The 21,824-nt window shown below is 40.1% G+C and overlaps 1 protein-coding gene across 4 annotated transcripts in view; it reads right to left on the bottom strand.

The window, feature by feature from the left end:
* LOC148873158 (ARM repeat superfamily protein) overlaps positions 1–21,824 on the bottom strand; it is an 86,998-nt gene that overhangs the window by 49,506 nt on the left and 15,668 nt on the right. For all 4 annotated transcript variants that reach the window (XM_088963523.1, XM_088963524.1, XM_088963525.1 and 1 more), the window contains 3 exons: positions 13,539–13,653; positions 13,140–13,268; positions 2,973–3,020 (listed from right to left, as the gene is read on the bottom strand). In XM_088963523.1, coding sequence (XP_088819649.1) covers positions 2,973–3,020; positions 13,140–13,268; positions 13,539–13,653 — 292 coding nt within the window. The remainder of the gene's footprint in view (positions 1–2,972; positions 3,021–13,139; positions 13,269–13,538; positions 13,654–21,824) is intronic.

The raw sequence follows: 21,824 nt of genomic DNA, 5'->3' as shown, positions 1-21,824 counted from the left end.
ATGCTTCTGGCCACCTCCAATAAATGCCTATTCTTCCTCTCAACAACCCCATTCTGCTGTGGTGTATGAGGACAAGTACTTTGGTGGATAATCCCATGGTCAAGCAAATGGGAGACTAATTGGTTGGCAAAGTATTCTTTTGCAATACCGGATCTGAAGATTTTGATTTTGACCCCAAATTGGGTTAAAATCATCTGATGAAAGATCCGGGTCAAAGTAGGAACCTTATCTTGAGAACGCAAAAGGTAAACCCAAGAAAACCGGGTATAGTCATCAACAAACAATAAGAAATATCTGTACCCCCCTATAGCAGTGATGTGATAAGGACCCCAAACATCGGTACGCACAATATCAAAAGGATTATTACTTCTTTCATTACATAATGAATAAGATGTTCTACAATGCTTTGCAAGTTCACAACTCTCACATCTCAAATTGGACATCTAAACAGACTCAAATAAATCAGGAAACAAACTCTTCAAAGACCGAAAAGATAAATGACCCAACCGATTATGCCAAAGCATAACCTAACTAACAGACTAAGAAACAAAAGACTTTCTATCTTCACTATCTTCCAAATGTGAACTCTCTTCAAGCAGATAGATCCCATTCGTCTCACGGCCAGTCCCAATCACCTTCCTTGTCTCCAAGTCCTAAAAAACACATCGGTCAGGGAAAAAGGTTACTGAACAATTATGATGTTTTGTAATGCTACTGACTGAAAGCAAATTAGTATTAAGCTTAGGAACATGCGGAACGGAAGATAAGGAGATGGCATTAGACAACTTGGTGTCTCCCTTGCCAGAAATGGGAACAAGGGAACCATTAGCAATTGACACCTTATCTCTACCAAAAGATAAGTGATAGGTAGTGAACAATGATGGCAAGCTAGTCATATGGTTAGATGCACCTGAATCTATTACCCAACAATGTTCAGTGTTACCTGGAGCTAAAGCATGATAAACTGAGGCCCGAGTACCTGAATGAGCAAAAGCTGATGTGGGAGCTGATGGTGGCTGAGATGATTGAGCTGAATTGCCAACTTCCTTTTCCAACTGAGTCAGGGCAGCCCAGACAGCAGCTAGGGTGTCTAGAGGTGTGCCTTTTGTGCCCGATGAGGAGGCACAATCAGTATTAACAGCCATATTAGCATTACCCCTTTTGTTCTTGAGTTTTGCCGAGACTAAATGAGGATGCAGCTTCCAACAGGTGTCTTTAGTATGCTTGGGTTTCTTGCAATGTTCACATACTATATCCCGCTTGTCTTCCTTCTTTATATCCCTCTCTTGTATCACCCCCAGACTTAGGTTTGGCTGCTGCCAAGGCTGGTGGGAAGGGCTAATGCTGCATCATAACCTTTCTCCTAGTCTCTTCACTATGCACCAAGGAGTAGGCTTGTGATAGGGTCACACTATCTTTTGTCAATAGTTGCTATCTCACAATATCATACTCAGGATTCAGACCAGCTAGGAACTCAAAAACCCTATTAGTCTCAACCTGCTTTCTATGAGTTAGTGCATCCTTCTGGCTTTCCCACTCAAGTGTTTCTAGGTGGTCAATTTCATGCCACAAAGATTTCAGTGTAGAGAAGTAAACCAAGACTGGTTTCTCTCCTTGCTTAAGGTTCTTAACCTCACATTTCAGTTCATAAGCCCTAACAATATTAAGGGGTTGGGAGTAGGTTTCTTTCATGGCATCCCAGATTTCCTTAGCTGTTTTCGCCCACAAATAGTTCCGACTGATATGTGGCTGCATAGAGTTGCACAGCCATGTCATAACCAAATAGTTCTCCTAAACCCATTTGGTATAGGTTTGGTCCTCTTTAGTTGGTTCTTTCACATCTCCCAACAAGTAGCTCAGTTTTCCCCTACCCCCAATGGCCATCATGGCCGATTGAGCCCATTCTAGGTAGTTTGATCCATCAAACTTAACTGTTGTAATCTGAAATGTATTCTCAGACATGTTACCAGAACTGCTAGTTCCAAAAGCACCTTCCCCTTGACTCTTGAACTCCATTCTTGATCAAGAATTAATAAAAACCCCATTTTTAATTACTGTAATAGGAGAAACAGCACCCAAACAACTAATAACAGCCGGCTTAGGTCTTCCAAAGAACATAGAAAACAGAATTCTGAATGAAACCACTTCAAATTCTGATCTGAAACAAATAACAGTTCTGGATTTTAGGGTTTTCTCTCAAAACCCTAAAGAAAACACAAAAATTCTGAAGCTGCACCTCTCAGACTAAACCAAAATGATCTTTTCTAAACAGAATCACAAGAAAAAGCTTACTTTATGAAAAAATCTCTAGCCGCCACCTTCTGGTTGATGCAAAACCCTAATCTTGAGGATCCGAAGCTTCTTTTGATTCTTCCTGACTACCGGAACTCTCCCAGACTTCTACAATCTCTTTAGTAGCAGCCGCACACTACCAGTAACCTCCAAGAATCAGTCGATCCTCCTTCCTTGTTGAAAAACTTCCAAACCTAGGAGGTTCTCATGCAGTCGGCCTAATCAGACTAGCATAAGAGTTCCTAGGTCGGCTCTGATACCAAGTAGTTGATCTAGACTACAATCAGTCTTGACTTAAGAAAGAAAAAAAGGATGAAAAATTGAAGAGAAGAAGAAGAGAAGAGAGGAAGAGAAGAAGTACACGAAGAGAGTTTCAGAAAAGAGAGAGACAGGTCATAATTTCTGCCAACCCTCTCTTAGTATTTATATAACTATTGGCTAACTGTAAAAGGGCTGAATTGCCCTTATTGCTTACATGGCAAATAGAATAAGAAATAACTAATAACAAGCTGAAATAACTACCAACTAACACTGTCATATCTAACAGAAATATTGCTGCCATACGAACACTATGGGGACCACATCAGTGTTCACTACACAATGTAAATATGACAACCCACTAGCGGATCCTGTTTTCTGAAGTATAAACCCAAAGGGATACATATGCAAAGAAATCTTACATTGTCAAAGTCCATAGATATATGGGAATACTCGCCCATGAACCACACCTGGTAGAAAATTTAAAAAAAAAGATAAACAAAATTAGATCACTCAATAGTATGCATCTTAGATGGAGAAAAAAATATATCAAATGTAATACAAGAGAAGAAGACAGGAAGACAACATTAGAATTACTTATAATTAGATATCTTTAGAAAAGTCAAGGTTGATGTCTTGCTCCACAAAATTGACAAGTCTCACCTTGTCTTGACCATAAGAAAGATGATAACATGAGAATAAAGAAGACATGCTTGTCATATGTTTAAAAGCTCTAAAGTTAATGACCCAAGAGCTAGAGGATGGAGACTGAATGGCACAAAGAGCTAAAGCTTGTGGGAGTAGTAGTTTGTCCCAAATGACGACTAACATATGTAAGGATATTCTTTTGCATTCCATCCACTCATTCGAATTTCCTACATGTCAAGAAGCACCTTGACCCTCATAACACTCCTTCTCTTTCTTTAGGGCGGTTGGTTTTAGATGGGGATGAAAAAGCGAACATGTTTCCTTTGTATGCTTCTATCCCCCACAGTGAAATCACTTCAAACTTTTCTCATCCACACCTTTTGAAGTAGAAATTACAAGGGCAGATTGTTCAGCATGTTAAATATGGGCATCAGTCCCTGTCTCTTTTCTCCTTATCTATTCATTTTTAATCTAGTGGAACTCGTGTTACAAGTGGCGTAGTTCATCCCCCTCCAAAATTAATCGAATGCCTTCATAAGAGGGATCAAGACCAACAAGAAACATGAAAACCCTTCCTTCTTAAATTTATTTACCATGCTTGACTTTGTGTCTAGAACAATCCCAACCAATGACCCTTTAAGGAAGCAAAGTTGCAACATACATGCCCCTTGACTCAAGGCAGCAAGATCTTGAGTTAACCTACAGTCCCATGCATTCTTCTTCCTCTTTCCATAGGTATTAGACAGTTTTTCCCATATCTTGTGAGTTATAGGATAGTGTTGAATTGACTATCTTGGGTGCGATGGATGAAAGCATCCAAGAAATGACTGCTGTATTTTCTCTACACCAAATTTTCTATTATGGTTCCTCCTCCTTGGGTTCTTTAATTTTCCCATTGATATACCCTAACAACCCACAGCCAGTGATAAAGAGCTTGGTTAAAATGGCCCATTGTATTCATCCAACTTCACATTGGTAATTTGTAGGCTGGATTTATATGTTGAAGGCACTCACCAGATCTGGAATCTCTAGATTTCACTTCACTTGTGCTAGAAAGCATCTTTATCCTTCACAATCTAACATCCGAACAAAAATAAAATCCACACAGCAGCTCCTTCAGCTTGAAAAGCCTTGGAGCTCCACCCAAACAATGACCATACAAGTGGGAGTTCCTAAAAGATCACCTACACTGCTTTCTCTTTGCAGCTAGACCTGATAACTTATATCTCCCTAGTAGTCTTAAGACTACTACAGATTAATCCTGCCCTAATAGAGCATAACACAATCTGAAATGGGTCTCTTTGGACCTTTACCTAAGGAAAAAACCCTAGAAATAGCTTCAGCAAACCAGGATTAGGTCTAGGGTTTCTTCAAGATTCAGAAATGGAATAAAAGGCACACAAGAGAAAAGAAAACAGCAAGGAAAAAAAAGTCTCGATCAGATTCTAGGTCTGGATCAGATGCTCTCATACCATGAAGTATGAAGCCCAGGTCCACAAAGCTCAATAGAAGAAAATAAAAGATGCAGTGGGCCATTCATAGCTTTTTAGTCCTTTTTTTCTCTTTCCGCCGTAATGTTTTTTCTCCGTTTTGGCCAGCAGGGTATTTTTGTCGTTGTACTTGCTTCATTGTTTGCTCTTTGTAAATAGCAAATTAATGGGGCGGCATGACAGATTCCTTTTCTGTTCCCTTTCTCTCTACTTTTTCTTCTTCTTTCATCATCTTTTTATTTCATAAATAGAATCAGCTTACACCTAGTTCAACAAGTTGGTATCAGAGCAGGTGTAAGACCCTTTTTGTATCTCATGTTGCTCCTGGAACACCTATTCTGCAGTGTGCTCTCTCTTCTTTGATCAGTTTGTGTAGTCTGAGTGTCATAATTTTTTTTTTTTTATGAATGGCTGTAATTTTATTAAATAGAAACAGAATGGTACAAACACCCTAAGACGAGGCACGAGGTGTTACCTCCCCTCAAGGATGGATCAATCCCAACTCTTTTTCCAGATTACAGTTACAAAGTAGCCAAAAACAAAGAATCCCTTGAAGCCCCTCATTTAGCTAGAGAGTCTGCCATAGTATTGGCTGATCTGCTAACCCACTGAAAACTAATCAACATGGATCTTGTGAGCCATTTGACATTTTGATGATGTCCCTATAGCCCCAAACAACAGTATCCGGGTCCGAAAACCATCCCACTATCACCTTAGAGTCTCCCTCAACTATCAAGTTAGTCACTCCAAGCTGGTTGGCAATCTGTAGTCCTTGTACCGCAGCTAGTAGTTCAGCCCTTGTTGAATCTCCAAAGCCCACTGGTCCTGAGAATAAGCAGAGAATGTTACTATCCTTAGTCTGAGTGTTAAAAACTTATAATCAGTATGGAAATTGCTGGAAATGAGTCTAAGACTAATGGGAAGGAATCTTGGGGGCTGTAAGTATTTCAGATAACAATACTTTTCAAATTACCACAGTTAAGCTCAATAGGATGAATTATTTGAATGGAATAGGCTTAGTTGGCCATGATGGCTGTTGGGGGAAGAGGAAAGATAGGATACCTGACTGGTGATACTAAGAAACCATCCACTACTGATCCCTCTCATCGCAAATGGGTTCAAGAAAATTACCTTCTACTGACTTTGTTATGCAACTCTATGTTGCCTCACAAAAGCTGAAATTATCTTGGATGAAAACAGCTAAGGAAATATGGGATAATGTGAAGGAGATGTATTTCTAGCCTCTTGATGTTGCTAGGGTTTATGAGCTAAGGAGTGAAGAGACCATTTGGAAAGCTAGAAGGATAGCATGAGGTTGACCATTTGGAGACAGTTGAGTAGGAAAGCTAGAAGGATGTAACCACTCATTGAAAACTAATTGAATGGAATAGAATCTTCAAGTTTCTGAAAGGACTAAACTTTACTATGACATCATCAGACAGCAGATTCTTACTAAGGATGGTGGTGTTACCCTATCACAAGCCTATTCTTTGATTCATAGTGGAGAAAGCTGGAGAAAGGTTATTTTACAAACTTCACAAATTGCATCTGCTTTGTCAGTTGTGAAACAGAAGCATGGTGGCAAGGAGAAAGAAATGAGAAAGGAAGAAAAGGGGGTGTTTTTTTATTATTGTAAGAAGTCAAAACACATGAGATACATGTAGGAAGTTTCACCCTAACCTTGTATCTACAAGATTTAAAAATAAGAGGGGAAATGTTAATGTTGCTATCACTTCAGATGGCACTACTACTTTTAGGACTAATCTGCTTCTTTGGAGGTTGTAGCTTCTATTAGAGCTACTTTGACTCAGTTGGAGAATGATCTAGAATTACTGGATCATCTCAATCTAACACTGTGGCTCCAACTTCTACTTCATCCTCTGCTCACTCAGGACAAGGGCCACTGCTTATCATGCTTTAGCTTTAGGTAACACTAATTATTTTTGGTTTGTAGATTTAAGTGCCTTTGACCATATAACTAGTTTGTCCTCTTTGTTTACCTCTTATCATTCTTCTAGTAGAGATAAGTTCTCCATTACTGGTGACTCTTTTGTCCCTATCTCTAGAAAGAGAAACATCAGGATGTCTAATGCCATCACTCTTTCTTTAGTACTCCATGTTCCCAAACTTAGTATTAATCTTCTTTCTGTTAGTAGTCTTACTAAAACACAAAATTGTTCAATAACTTTCTTTCCTTATCATTGTGTTTTTCAGGATCTGATGACAAAGAAGGTAATTAGGACTAGCCGTGAGGCGAATGAAATATACTTACTTGATCATGCACTAGGAGTGGTAAAGAAGTTGGGAAGCCTTTTGTGTTTCGATTAGTGAGCCAGATTATGCTCTAGCATAATTAGTGAGTCATTTGTCTTTGGGATCTTTAAGAGTCCTTTTTACTACTTTGTTTATGTTAGAGTACACAAAACAGGGGTATTTTGGTCATTTGGGTTTATCTATTTGAGAGTGAAAGGTCTGTTTTATTTAAGTTTAAGTTATGTGTCCCATCACTTATGAGGGACAATATGGTCTTTCTTGTAACTATGTTATTGGAGATAAATACAAGTGGGTCGACTAGAGAGAGGACTGATTTATCCTCTTCTGGTCGAACCCTTCTTCTTCTTTTCCTTCTTCTCTACTGTAACCTAGGACTAAATAAGGTTTTCACATGGTATCAGAGCGCATGTAACAAGTCCAGATCTGCTCGTCTTGCTCTTTTATTCTGGTTTACCCAGATTTTTTTTATCGCCCTCTTCTCTAGGGTTTTGCAGATTTCTCAAGAACCACTAGGAGATAAATGGAAGGGTTGAAAAGGAGTGGTCGTGTTTCTCTGTAGGAGGCCTTCATGCCTCTGGTTTGTGGTGCGGTGGCTGTTCGTGGTGATTGGTAAGAAGCTCTCTATTCGATGGTATGAAGAGAGCAGGTTCGGGTGAACAGTGTTCAGCTGAGTACAAGTTGGTTCTGCAGAGTGCAGTGTAAGTGTTTGGTTTAATGGCTGAGTGATTTCAGCCCTTGTATTTGATGTGTGAGTGGTTCTGCAGTGTGCAGTACAGGTGCTTGATTTAATGACTGAGTGATTTCAGCTTTTGTATTTGATGTGTAATGTGTATTTGAAGAAGTTAGTGGTGCTGAAAGTGATAAGTTTTGTGGAAGTGCGTGAGGTTGTGCTGAATATTTGAAGGTGAATACTCTACATATAGCAGTGATTTCTTTGTGAAGGTGAATTAGTTAAGATGGCATCGATTGGAGATGGGAATGACAATAAAACAGGCGTTATGATTTCTCCAGATTACCTAAATGTTCAAATGACATCTATTAAGTTGAATGGTGAGAATTATGTGCCGTGGGCAAAATCTGTGGAGGTGTTTTTAAAAGCCAAGAAAAAAGTAAAACATGTGAGAGAGGAGAAACCTTCCTCTAAATCTCTAGGGTTTAGTGACTAGGAACAGGAGGATGCACAAATAATGACATGGTTGTGGAATAGCATGGAACCAAAAATTAGCATAAACTTTATGTTCCTAGATACAGCTAAAGAAATCTGGGATCATGCTAAGAAACTGTATTCCGAGCAAAATAATACAACTAGGGTGTATTAGTTGTACCAAGAGTACTTTAATCTAAAGCAAGGCAGTCAAAGCTTGGAGGAATACTATGCAAGTCTGAGGAATATCCGAAATGAGCTCAATGTATATCATCCTCCGACATAGGATGTTCAGATTCAGCAACAATAGCGTGAGCAACTTGATGTGACAAGGTTTCTGGTGGGTTTAAAGGCAGAATATGAGCCTGTCTGAGCACAAATACTGGGGGGGGTTTTCTCTTCCTTCACTTGAAGAAGTTTTTGCCCGTCTTAGGAGGACATCTATTGAGTCTATAGAGCATTCTTCTCTCTCATACAGATCTGGTTTTGTGGTGACTAGAGGGGGAGGACGTGGAAATAGAGGTGGTGGTGGTGGTCGTGGACTTCCAAGTAACCGTGGTGGTCCCGTGTTTAACCGTGCTGGTGGCCGGAGTAGAGGTCAGGACTCAGGGGGAGGTCGTGGTAAAGGAAGAAGTAATGCCCCTAGGAAGTGTACATACTGTGGATTAGAGGGGCACACGGTTAATTTCTGCTATGATTTACATGGTCCACCCAACACTTGGGCTAACCATGTTGTGACTAAGGGTAGTGGTACAACTACTGAAAGTCAACAAACTGACCCGATCCCCTCCACATTTACTGGTGTTTCTGGGAAGGAGATGGTGAGTGTACCCCGTGCAGTATATGAGCAGTTCCTTCGGACATCTTCTCAGCAGAACACAGCTGCCCTTGCCCATTCAGGTATGGCTTGCTTGGCTTCCAAGCCTTCACACTGGATCATTGAATCCGGAGCTTCAAACCATATGTCTGGGACTCCTAATGTATTTTCTTCTCTTTCTCGGTCCTCCGCATCTCAAACAGTTACTCTTGCTAATGGTTCTACATCTCCCATATGTGGTATTGGTGATGTTGATATTTCATCCTTGTCTTTACCATCTGTTTTATATGTCCCCAAGTTCCCCTTTAACCTTATGTTTGTTAGTAGATTAACCAAGTCACTTGATTGTTCCATAACCTTTTATCCTTCTTCTTGTGTGTTTCAGTTCTCAAGACGGGGATGAAGATTGGTGGAGGGCGTGAGGCAGGTGGATTGTATTAACTTGATGGTGGTGGCCCTCCAGTAGCTTTTCAGTCGTCTCTTACTCCTCTTCAATGGCACTACAAACTTGGTCATCCTTCTCTCAAGGCTCTGAAGTTGTTGGTTCCTTCCTTGAGTCATCTTTCATCTTTGGATTGTGAGTCATATCAGCTTGGGAAACATCATAGAGCCTCTTTTAGTCCAAGAGTTGATAGTCTTGTCTTGAATCCTTTTTCTTTAGTTCATTCTGATGTCTGGGGTCCAATCAAAGTGATGTCATACAATGGCTATAAGTATTTTGTAATTTTTGTTGATGACTTTTCAAGAATGACATGGATTTATCTTATGAAAGATCGCAGTGAATTTTTCTCTATTTTTCAAAAATTTTATGCTGAAATACATACCCAATTTGGTGTTCATATTAAAATTCTTCGCTCCGATAATGCCAAAGAGTACACCTCAATACCATTTCAGCAATACTTAGAGCACCATGGGATAATTCATCAAACTTCTTGTGCCTACACCCCACAATAAAACGGTGTATCTGAACGGAAAAATCGACATTTCCTTGAAACTGCTCAATCTTTGATGCTTAATATGAACATCCCAAAGCATTTTTGGAGTGATGCTGTCCTCACATCTTGTTTTCTCATCAATCGGATGCCCATGTCCATCCATGGAAGTCAATCCCCCTTCTCGATGTTGTTTCCCACCTTGTCTCCGTTTCCTTTCACCCCAAGAGTCTTTGGATGTGTTTGTTTTGTTCAAAACTTGGGGCCTGATTTAGACAAGTTAGATGCACGAGCTACTAAGTGTATCTTCTTTTGCTACTCAAGGACTCAGAAAGGGTATAAGTGTTATAACCCTAACTTCCATAAGTCATTTGTGTGCTCCGATGTCACATTCTTTGAATTGGTTCATTTTTTCTCAGATACTATGGTTTCTTCTCCTTCCCCCATAGTTCCTCTCCCCGTCCCTGTTGCGGATCCCCTTCCCATGGTTCCCATTCCAGTTGCAGATTCACCTCCCGTGTCAGTTACTACTGAGAGGCCACCAACAGACAAGTGTATACTCACAGAAGAGCATCGGCCCCTCCATTCAGCCCTCATCAACAGATCCTGTCATTGCTTCTTCTCCCTTAGACCTTGATCTTCCTATTGCCCTGCGGAAAGGTAAACGCACTTGTACTTCTCATCTTATTTCACACTATGTTTCAGCTGCTCACATTTCTGCTTCTCATCGCAACTTTATATCATTGCTATCATCTGTTTCCATTCCCAAGACTGTCCAAGAAGCCCTTACCTCCCCAAGGTGGCAACAAACCATGGAAGAGGAACTCTCTGCTCTACAACACAATCACACGTGGTAACTCACTGCTCTTCCTCCTAGTAAGCATGTTGTTGGGTGTAAGTGGGTCTACACAGTGAAGTATCTTCCAGATGGCAGTTTGGAGCGATTGAAGGCCAGGTTAGTGGCCAAGGGCTATCCTCAGCTGTATGGTGTAGACTATATGTTTTCTCCTGTGACTAAAATTGGTTCTATTCGGGTGTTGATTTCATTAGCCGCTATGTATGATTGGCCTCTTGTGCAACTTGACATCAAAAATGCTTTCCTACATGGTGATCTCATTGAGGAAGAGTATATGGAGCAACTGCCGGGGCTTGTTGCTCAGGGGGAGGATGGTAAGGTTTGTAGACTCAAAAAGGTAATTTATGGACTGAAACAATCTCCAATGGTTTGGCAGGTTCAGTGAAGTAGTGAAAGACTTTGGGATGAAACAGTGTCAGGTAGACCATTTTGTGTTCATCCATAACTCAAAAGATGGGAAAATCTTGCTAGTGGTGTATGTGGATGATATTATCATAACTGGGAGTGACAATAATGGGATTGACAGGTTGAAGTTCCTACAGGACCACTTCAATATGAAAGATTTGGGTAAGCTGAAGTACTTCCTGGGAATAGAAGTTGCAAAGTCAAGGCATGGAATTAACTTATGTCAAAGAAAATATGTTCTTGACCTACTTGAAGAAACAGGACTATTAGGTGCTAAACCAACAAAGACTCCTATGGAACTTAATGACAAGTTGAGTGTTGATGCAGGTGAAGAGTTTGATGATCCTGGAAAATACAGGAGGTTGGTGGGAAAGTTGAATTATCTAACTATTACCCGACCAGATATGTCATTTGTTGTGAGTATGGTGAGTCAATTTAAGCAACATCCTCGGATTCCTCATTGGGAAGCAGTTCTAAGGATTGTTAGGTACCTAAAGGGTGCTCCAGGTCATGGTTTGCTATACCAAAGTGGAGGGACTCTTGAAATAGTAGGGTATACAGAAGCTGATTGGGTTGGTTCTATATCAGACAGGAGACCAACTACAGGGTATTGTACCTTCCTTTGTGGCAATCTTGTAATTTGGAAGAGAAAGAAACAAATAGTAGTGGCAAGGATTAGTGCAGAAGCTGAGTACAGAGCTATGGCTCATACCACATGTGAACTAGTATGGTTGAAGAACTTGCTACAAGAGATGGGGTTCTCGGTTGACAAACCCATGAGACTATACTATGATAACCAAGTTGTTGTTCACATCTCTTCCAACCCAGTCTTCCATAAGAGAACCAAGCATATTGAGGTCGATTGTCACTTTGAGAGAGAGAAAGTGATAAGTGGAGTGATAACCACATCTCATGTGAGCTCAGGAAATCAGTGGGCAGATCTCTTTACAAAGGGATTGTCTCGGGGCAAAGTAGATTATATTTGTGACAAGCTGGGACTATATGACATATACTCTCCAGCTTGAGTGGGAGTGTTAGAGTACACAAAACAGGGGTATTTTGGTCATTTGGGTTTATCTATTTGAGAGTGAAAGGTTTGTTTTATTTAAGTTTAAGTTATGTGTCCCACCACTTATGAGGGACAATATGGTCCTTCTTGTAACTATGTTATTGGAGATAAATACAAGTGAGTCGACTAGAGAGAGGAATGATTTTTCCTCTACTGGTCGAGCCCTTCTTCTTCTTCTTCTCCTTCTTCTCTATTGTAACCTAGGACTAAATAAGGTTTTCACAGTTTAAATCAATTCAAGTGTCCAATTTGATGTGTGGTGTGAACTTTCAAAACATTGTAGATCAACTTATCCTATAAGTAATAAAAGAAGCATTATTCCTTTTAAAATTGTGCATACGGATATTTGGGTGCCTTATCATATTACTGATATGGGGGGTTATAAATACTTTTATTATTTGTAGATGATTATTGTTGTTTTTATGGATTTATCTTATGCACTCTCAAGATGAGGTTCCCACCTTGACTCGTTTTTTCATCAAATAGTCCTTACACAATTTGGCATTAGAATTAAAATCTTCAAATTTGACAATGCCAAGGAGGTTCCCACCTTACACAATGAGGTTCCCACCTTGACTCGTTTTTTCATCAAATAGCCTCCTTGGAAGTATGGATATGCCGTAGGAGAAATATAAAAATGTCATATGTGAGCTGGGACCAAATGTTTTGTTGATTCCAAGATCTGCTAATGGGTTGGCTGATCATTTGGCAAAACGAGAAGCCACAAGGGACAGTTTGTATTGAGGAAAAGTGGTGTAACTGTAATACTGTTTTGCTGTTTTCCCGTCTTTATTCACATTTTGGTGGTGTTAGCCAACGCTAACAATGCCAGTGGGTGTACTTTTACAGTAAAACATTTTAATGTTCTGTCAGTTATCCATAAAAAATAAAATAAAACAATATAAAAGTTCAACCAGAAGTACCAGCATTTAAGGCTGCAAAAAAGAGTATTACCATGAAAGCAAGAGCTTGTAATCCTGCTGCACGTACACTTAGAGTTCTTTCACTATCTCCAAATTCTTGAGCAAGTTCACAGAGCTTTGGGATGAGACCTTCTAAATTAAACATGTATGTGCTATCTGTCTACTTTCAAATCATATCAACAAGTCAGTTTTAATCCAATTAATACTTTGTCATTAAGGAATGAGTCATGCATTCATTACCGACATCAGTAAATCTAGACTTCATAAGAAATCATCAAAATGCGACAGAAGCATTTTCTACTATCATAAACTTGACAGTTGACTAAAGGAATAGGAAATCTTCAGGGCAGAAGCTATCGAATGGTTGGTCCCTATTCAAACAAGTCATAGGACTTGAGCTTGAGTTTAATCCTTTAAAAGTAGAATGTACCTGGCTATTTATAAAGTCTACAAGAGTCTGGCAACCGAGAATACGCATTTCATCCTGTCGTGTTTGCTCTAAAAGAGTTCGAACAATACATAGTATGCTACTGGCAAATAGAGGCCTGAAAGCATTGAATGGAACCGATGGATGTCATATAAAGATAAACAAGATACACTTTCCAAGATGAGAAAAAACTAGTAGAAACTAATGAATGGAACTTGTTCTTTCATAGAAGGAAAAGTATGAAGGTTTATCAATAAGGCAATAATAAGGATTAATGGCAAACTAGTAATATCTATTTCAATAGTTTAATATACAAGATGATACAGAATTACAGATGTCATATGATTCCTTGTCTCTTCAGGCTGTAATCTACCACATTATGTCACCATATAAATCAACAAAGTTCTGCTCTGCTGATATTCAACCAACCAAACTTGCACCTCTAATTGAATAGAGATCCAACACACCTAAAACCTCAAACAGGGACAAAATATGACATAGTAGAACAAAGTTGTGCTATGCCATTCTCTTAAACAGCAAAAGTAAAGATCCACTTGTCTATATTTCAGTTTCTTGCAGACTTACAACCATCTGATATGATTGATTTTTCCATGAAAGATTTCTAGGATAGGAAAAAAATTAAGGGGTCCAACACAACTGCATATGAACCAAATGTACAGTTATGTCTTTGATAGACCATCTTCACCTTTTAGAAAGATGACCAAAAGAAGGTTCGTCTGAGATGTTTACGCACTTACAGGAACATGCATAGAGTTAATAGTAGTGTTCTTGCACAAAACAATGGAAAGAAGTACAAAGAAGAAAGACAAAAGAGAAAGTGGAAGGGAGAATTTATAGAAATTTCCTTAATTACAAGAATTAAGAGCTAACCTTGTAGAGCTGGTGATGAAACAAAGCAGTAATCTTTGAAAGAAACAGGTGGAGTCGATGGTGACAAGAGGAGAGTTCGTGATGGTGGCTAAGTGGAGAAGAGAGTTACAGGTTGAAGCTAAAAAATTTATCTGAGGAACACAGGAACCAGGGTCAAAGGGCATTGAAGATCAGGGAAGATAGAAAGGCTACACTGTTCTTGGTCAGAGAAACAGCAATACAATGGTTGCAGGGCTTCGTAGGCGGAGCAATACTCTCTATGAGAAAGCAATGTTGGAAAAGTTCGTTGGCTTCCTCAAAATTCAGGTATGAGGTGATGCTACAATGGAAAAAAAAGAAAAATATCGTTGGGGAACACAGGAACCAGGGTTAATGGGCATTGAAGATCAGGGAAGATAGAAAGGCTACAGTGTTCTTGGTCAGAGAAACAGTAATACAATGGTTGCAGGGCTTCGTAGAAGGAGCAATACTCTCTGTGAGAAAGCAATGTTGGAAAAGTTTGTTGGTTTCCTCAAATTTCAGGTATGAGGTGATGCTACAATGGAACAGGAGGGGATGGTTTGTAACAGTTACAGAGGAATTCAAAGAAGGGAAGAACAATTGGTTTGTTTGTCGGAAGGGAAGGAGAGCTGCGGATGGAAGGTCATTACAGAGACTTTGTAAACTTACCTGGTTCATATCAAAAAACAGCATGGGGATGAGGAGCTGAAGGAAACTCTAGTTGGAGGTGTTGGGTCTCAGGAGAGATATGAGTTCCCAACTTCCATGAAAGATGATGAGCCTGGCTCCAGCAATGAAGTTGAAAAAGAGAAGAAGTTTGTGCTAGTTTACCAGCTCACAAACATCACTCAGAGTCTTGATGGAGAAAAGGTATTTAATAACTGAAAAAGAGAAGGTGAACGTGTTAGTCAGTCCTTGACTCGATGATAAAAGAGTTTAAGATAAAAATAAATGCATCTTTACAGTGAGAACGGAACCATCGTAGACTTCGGCATTGAGAAGATAGATGTCTCAACAGTGAGAACAGGGGAAGGCCAGAAGTTGATTGAGAGGTGGAGCATGTCATCTAATGAAGTAGATATTGATGAATAGCGAATGGTAGTGAAGGTGATGGAGATGCTGTTCAACCTTTGGAAAGAAGACATTCTAGAAAAAAATCATAGCAGTGATGGGAGGAACCTTAGAAGATTATAGTTTTTCGGACCTGTTTGCAGTGATGATTAAGATTTTTAGCATGAAACCAGACTTAATCCCTCAACCATGCAGTCTTTTGGTCAAAGGAAGACGGAAAAAAAAAACTGTGGACTGCGATGGGAGTTGAAGCGTTGCTATGGTTGTCAAGAGCTTGAAGACAACAATGAGCTGGCTAAATGGTTCCCAAGTGGCAGCAGGAGGCTGGGGAAAGAGGAGAGGAGGGAAGGAAGAAAAGAAATAGAAGGGGAACAGTTGTTTCGGTCGATCAAGAATTAGGGGCAACCATAAATGAATATTTTTCAAATAATTTAAAATGAATAAGAGTGTGGCCCATGTGACTCTTTAAACAGTCATGTGGGCTATAGGGGTTGTTATTCAACTGGGGATGGTAAACAAGGTCTATAATCTTCGAAGCTGCTCAACAAAAGTTCTAAGGCCAAATCTGGTTCCAGACTTAACTAGTAATGGATTCCAAGGCAAATAGAGGACAAAAAGGGCCAAAGTAGGTTACAGGATGATCGCCCTAACCCAAGATACACAAGAACCAGGTCAAAGGAGAAAGAAATGGTGGACAGAGGATGGATCGATACAACCTCGTAAATTCATAGTGTTGGAATAAATGAAGAGATTGAAGATCTTGAAGGTGACTACCACATCAAAGAATTGTTCGATGGTAATATAAAAGAAAAGGGAATAACACCTCTTTGAATTTCTGCGAAGGTCAAGGACGGCTTGGATGTTGGGCAAGTAAACCTTAGGCAAAACAAGGAAGATTCACTCCCTAATAAAAGAGCTCCGCAGGATGTACGCAAATAAGTTATCGAGGGTTGCCAGTGGCATATTCTGGGGAGTGGCCAGAGAGGAGTAAGCTACAGAGCTCAGAAAGTCGCAAGAAGAACATGTATCTGAGAATATCTCACAGCAGGACCAAACCAGGAAAGACAGTGACCCCTCTTCTTATGCCTCAGGAAAAGCTTCAAAACCTTCCCTTGAACCACCCCTAGGTATGAAAGTGTTTTCGGTTTTGGGTACTACGGATTTGGGTCCTTTGTATGCAACCTTTTCTCCAGGTAACCAATCATCAAGCAAGATACTAGCCATGGATGCAAGAAAGGAGGGGAGGGGAAGTGAGGTTAATTTTCTAGAAGAGGAGGAATTGGGGAAAAGGATTTGGGACCTAATTGAACAATCATTGGAAGAGTTGAAGAGAAAGGAAATGGAAAAATATAAAATAGATGATCAAGAAGGTAGTAAAGAGGAGTCAGAACCAGGTTCAATAGAAGGCAGGTTGAATAGAGGGGTAGAAATTATGGGGGAAAAAGGAAGAAGACTCGGTGGCAAAGTTCATAGCGAAGCTTGGGTGTAAAGTAAAGGTTCCTACTGATGTGAACTGATATAAGAGCCAAGAAAACTGAGGGGAAGGAGAAGAAAAGGAAACTGAGTGAGGCTGAGAGGCCGAAATTAAATGTGGAAGGTGACAAGGAATTCAATGAGAGGAAGGGCGGAAGAAGAGGGGGGGTAAATAAATTGGGTGCATGTGAAGGCTATACAAAACTTGTAGTTTATAAATGACGATGATCAGCTGGAATGTTCAAGGGCTAGGGAGTGCAAGAAAGAGAGCAATGATAAAGGATATGCTTAAGAAAGAGAAGTCGGATGTCTAAACTATTCACATTCGATGATAGATGGGCAAGAAGTATTTGGAGGGCTAGGGGCATAAGTTGGGCATTGGAAGAAGGATGTGATGCAAGGAGTTGAGGAAATTGATGGGGAAATTCATAGTGTCAATCAAGTTCTGACAGGAGAATAATGGGTTTTAACAAACAGTTATGGGCTTAATGGATACAAAGAGAGAAATGAAATGTGGGAAGAGTTAGAAGATATACAGGGTTTGTGGGAAGGACCGTGGTGGATTGGAAGGGAAGGACAGGGTTCTTGATCAGTCTTGTAGAGATAGCAGAATTTGGAAACCTTCCCCTTCTGATTTTTTCAATTGCTCTTCTCTCTATAGCATTTTGCTTCAGATCTTTAACCTTGTACGGAACTTTCCTTCAAAGGAGGTGTGGGGTAGCCCTGTACCCCCAAAAATTCAGGCCTTTTGCTGAGAAGTAGCACTCCAAAAAATCAACACCTTGGATTTATTGCAGAAAAAGAGGCCGAATATGTGCCTCTCCCCCAATGTTTGTTGTCTTTGTTTGGGTTCTAGTGAGACAATTTCACATTTACTAATCTCATGTCCCTTTGTGTTCTTTATTTGGTCTTGGTTATCTTCTCTCTTTGGCTGCAGTTGGACTCCCTCCTCGAGCATGGTGAACCTCTCTGATCCAGCTTTTTGCAGGCAACCAACGGTTCAAGGAAGGATTATGTGGAGAGCCAATAGAGCTGCTGTATTGTGGTCAGTGTGGGAGGAAAGAAACGATAGGATCTTCAAAGGTGGTTGTAGATCCAAGGAAGAGGTTGTGGAAGGAGTAACTACTAAGGTTATCCATTGGTTGAAATCCTGTGATCTTTTTAAGGATTTCTCAGCTAAAGACATTTATAGAAGTTGGGGTATTGTGGCATCTACTACTACTCCCAAAGCTATGATACAGGAAGTTTGGTCCCCACCGGCACAACAAAGGGTGAAACTAAACTTTGATGGAAGCTCTATAGGTAATCCGGGCCCATCTGGTAATAGGAGGTGTATTCAGAGATAATCAGGGCAAGATAATGGCTCTGTATTCAGGTCCAGTAAGAATTGGAGATTCCTTAAGAGCGGAAATCTTGGCACTACATCCAGGTGTAAAGCTGGCCAAACAATTGGGGCTACAGCAGATTGAGATAGAGGGAGACTCCAAATTGGTAATTGGGTGAATGCAATCAGGGCAGCTGGGAATTTGGCAATATAGACAGCTGACAAGGGAAATTCTTAGCATAACAAGGGAGGTGGGTGTTTGTTTCAAGTGGGTAAGGAGATCAGCAAATGGTTTTGCTGACGCCCTAGCAAAACAAGGGACTGTAAGGGAGAGACTTTATTGGGCAGTGCTGTAATGTTTGATGTTTATTGGATCAACCTTTTCTAACAAGAGTTGACTTCTGTATTTCATTTTAATTTATCTCTAATGAAAGTTATCGTTATGTAATAAGATTTGTTGAGGAATCTAATAAGGTGAGGCAAAGGATTATGACTAGCATGAGAAAATTTAATGAATTTATAATTCCTATGAGTTGAAGGAGTTGCCTCTATTGAACAACAATTTTACATGGTCCAATTTGCAGTTGAACCCAATTTGCTCTAAACTTGATAGGTTTCTATTTACAATGGACTTAGAGTTTGTTGGTTTTGAGGGCCTTACCTAGGATAACATCCGCTCATTGGCCAATGTCCTTATCCAAGGATGAATTAAGGGGAAGGGGTCCAACTCCTTTTAGGTTTGAGAATATGTGGTTCTATCACCCAGGGTTCAAAGAGAAATTTAAGGATTGGTAGATAGAGAATAACACGAGATTTCAGTGGGAGGGTATGAAGTTTCGTCAAAACATGAAAGAAATAAAAGAAAAAATAAAGGATTGCAACAGACATCATTTCGGGAGACTAGAAGAGAGAAAGTAGGAGGTAATTGATAAAATTGAGACAGGAGAGAGGGACCTTGAGGAAGGAACTGGAAGACATCTTATTCAAAGAAGAAATAAGTTGGAGAAAGAAGTCCAAACAAACTCGGATAAAAGAAAGAAAGAGGAAGAACGTCATATCTAACTTGGATAAGTTTGAAACACAAAGTTCTTCCATGCCTTAGAAATTGATAGAAGGAAGAACTTCATTTCTAAGCTATAGATTGAAGGTGTTTTAATTGAACAACAAACTGAAATTGCCGGAGCTTTTGTGAGCCATTTTAAATCGATATTTAGGAAGCCCCCTAGTGAAAGACTAAGTCCGAAAAGGGTTGGATTGGCCAAGGATATTGCATGACCATAAGTTATAGTTAGAAAAGAGGTCTGGAGGAAATAAAGGATGCAGTTTTCTTCATGGACAGAGACAAAGCACCAAGGCCGGATGGTTTTACAATGGCTTTTTTACCAAGACTTTTGCAGCATCCTAAAAGAAGATATTCTAAGGGTATTCAATGAATTCTTTAGTGGAAGGGTAATAAATCCAAGGTTAAATTCAGCATTCATTGCATTGACTCTGAAAAAAGTTGAGGCAACTCATCCTAAGGATTTTAGACCCATCAATCTGGTAAATGGCCCATATAAAATCATAGCAAAGGCGCTATCTCAGAGAATCAAATCAGTGCTACATTATACTATCTCTCCAAACCAAAGAGCTTTTCTTAAGGACAAGTATATCACTGATCAAGTTTTCATTTCCAATGAGAGTGTGGAAGAGATGAAAAGAACTGGAAGGAAAGGAATAGTTTGTAGGCTTACCTTGGAGAAAGCATATGATTGGATGGACTGGGACTTTCTGTTGGAAGTGATGAGAAGTTGGTTTGGAGGAAAGTAGTGTAAGTGGATTCAAGGATGCTTAAGTATGTGTCACTACTCAATCTTGGTTAACGGTACAACTGTGGACCACTTTCCAGCTTTTAGAGGAATTAGACAAGGGGACCCCCCCTTTCCCCTTTTTTATTCACCCTAGTAGTTGATGTGCTAGGTATCCTAATCCAGAAAGCAGATTTGAGGGGTCTGGTGAAAGGGTGGAGAGTAGGTAGGGAAAGAGAGCCTATTACTAACCAGCAATTTATTGATGATACCATACTATTTTGTGAGGGAGATGATATGACTTGGTTAAGAAATCTGAAAAGGAAGATCCAAGTGTTTGAAAAGATATCAAATCTGAAAATTAATTTCAGTAAGAGCTTGTGGCAGGGATTAATATGGATGGAAGAGAGGTGACAAAATGTGCAACCATTTTGGGTTGTGAAGTTTCCCAATGGCCAATGAATTGTTTGGGATTACCTTTGGGAGGAAACCCGAGTAATCAAGTCAACTCTAGCCAACTCTAGGTGTACAATTAACTCTAATCAAGTCAACTCTAGCCAACTTACCTGTCTACTTTCTTTCAGTTTTCATGATTCCTAGGAGGATTTGTAAAATCCTGGAGAAGTTAATGAGGGGTCTTTTGTGGGAGCCCAGGGAGGAAAAGGAAGGGCCATAGTTAGATGGGAATTGGTAAGTAGAAGAAAGAAGTTCTGTGGCTTAGGGATTGGGAACATCCAGAAGGAATTCAACATTGTTAGGGAAATGGTTGTGGAGATTATCAAGAGACAAGGACAAACTGTGGACAAAGGTGATTATAAGCATCCATGGCTTGGCGGCTGACGGCTGGGATGCCGGAATACTAGTGCGGCACCTTGGAAAGCTATTCATGCCATCCTCACTTTCTACCCTTTGTTAGGTACAATAGTTAGATGGGAATTGGTAAGTAGAAGTAAGGAGTCCTGTGGCTTAGGGATTGGGAACATCCAGAAGGAATTCAACATTGTTAGGGAAATGGTTGTGGAGATTATCAAGAGACAAGGACAAACTGTGGACAAAGGTGATTATAAGCATCCATGGCTTGGCGGCTGACAGCTGGGATGCCGGAATACTAGTGCGGCACCTTGGAAAGCTATTCATGCCATCCTCACTTTCTACCCTTTGTTAGGTACAATTTGTGTTCTGGGGATTTGGTAAGATTTTCGGAACATGTGTAAGTGGGTGATTCACCACTTAAAAACCCTGTCCACATCAATTTCCTTCATTATATCCTCTTCTGTTTTAGGACCTGAACTAAATTCGGACTTCAGGTTCAGACAGGGCTTTTGACACTCAGATGTGGACAATGTCTTGGCCTTGATCCAAATCCTCCAAAAGGTTCTCTTGGATCCCTCTAAGTTGGACTCTCGAATTTGGACCCTTTCTTCCTACAGTTCCTTTACTTGCACCTCCTTTAAAGCCCTATCACATCCTTCTTCCAGTCCTGGGCATTCTTTCCCTATTAAAAAGGTATGAGGGAAACCGATCCCGCCAAAGGTTGGGGCATTTTGCTAGGAAATATTCTTGGAAAGAGTTAACACTTGCAGTTTGTTTGAATGCACAGTTTTTTAGAGTGGCTTTTTGGGTCTGAATTGCAGTTTGTTTGTGTTGAACAAATTTACTTTACCTTTTCCAAAAAAAAAAAAGAGTCAACACTTGCAACCTACTTCAAGGAAAGAAGCCTTTTTGGTGCTTGTCTCCTAACTA

This window comes from Nelumbo lutea, chromosome 1 (assembly GCF_056320005.1).
Source record: "Nelumbo lutea isolate HS-2025 chromosome 1, American lotus-T2T, whole genome shotgun sequence".
Taxonomy (NCBI): Eukaryota; Viridiplantae; Streptophyta; class Magnoliopsida; order Proteales; family Nelumbonaceae; genus Nelumbo; species Nelumbo lutea.
The sequence above is the reverse complement of the archived record's forward strand: the minus strand, read 5'-3'. Positions and strand labels throughout refer to the sequence as shown.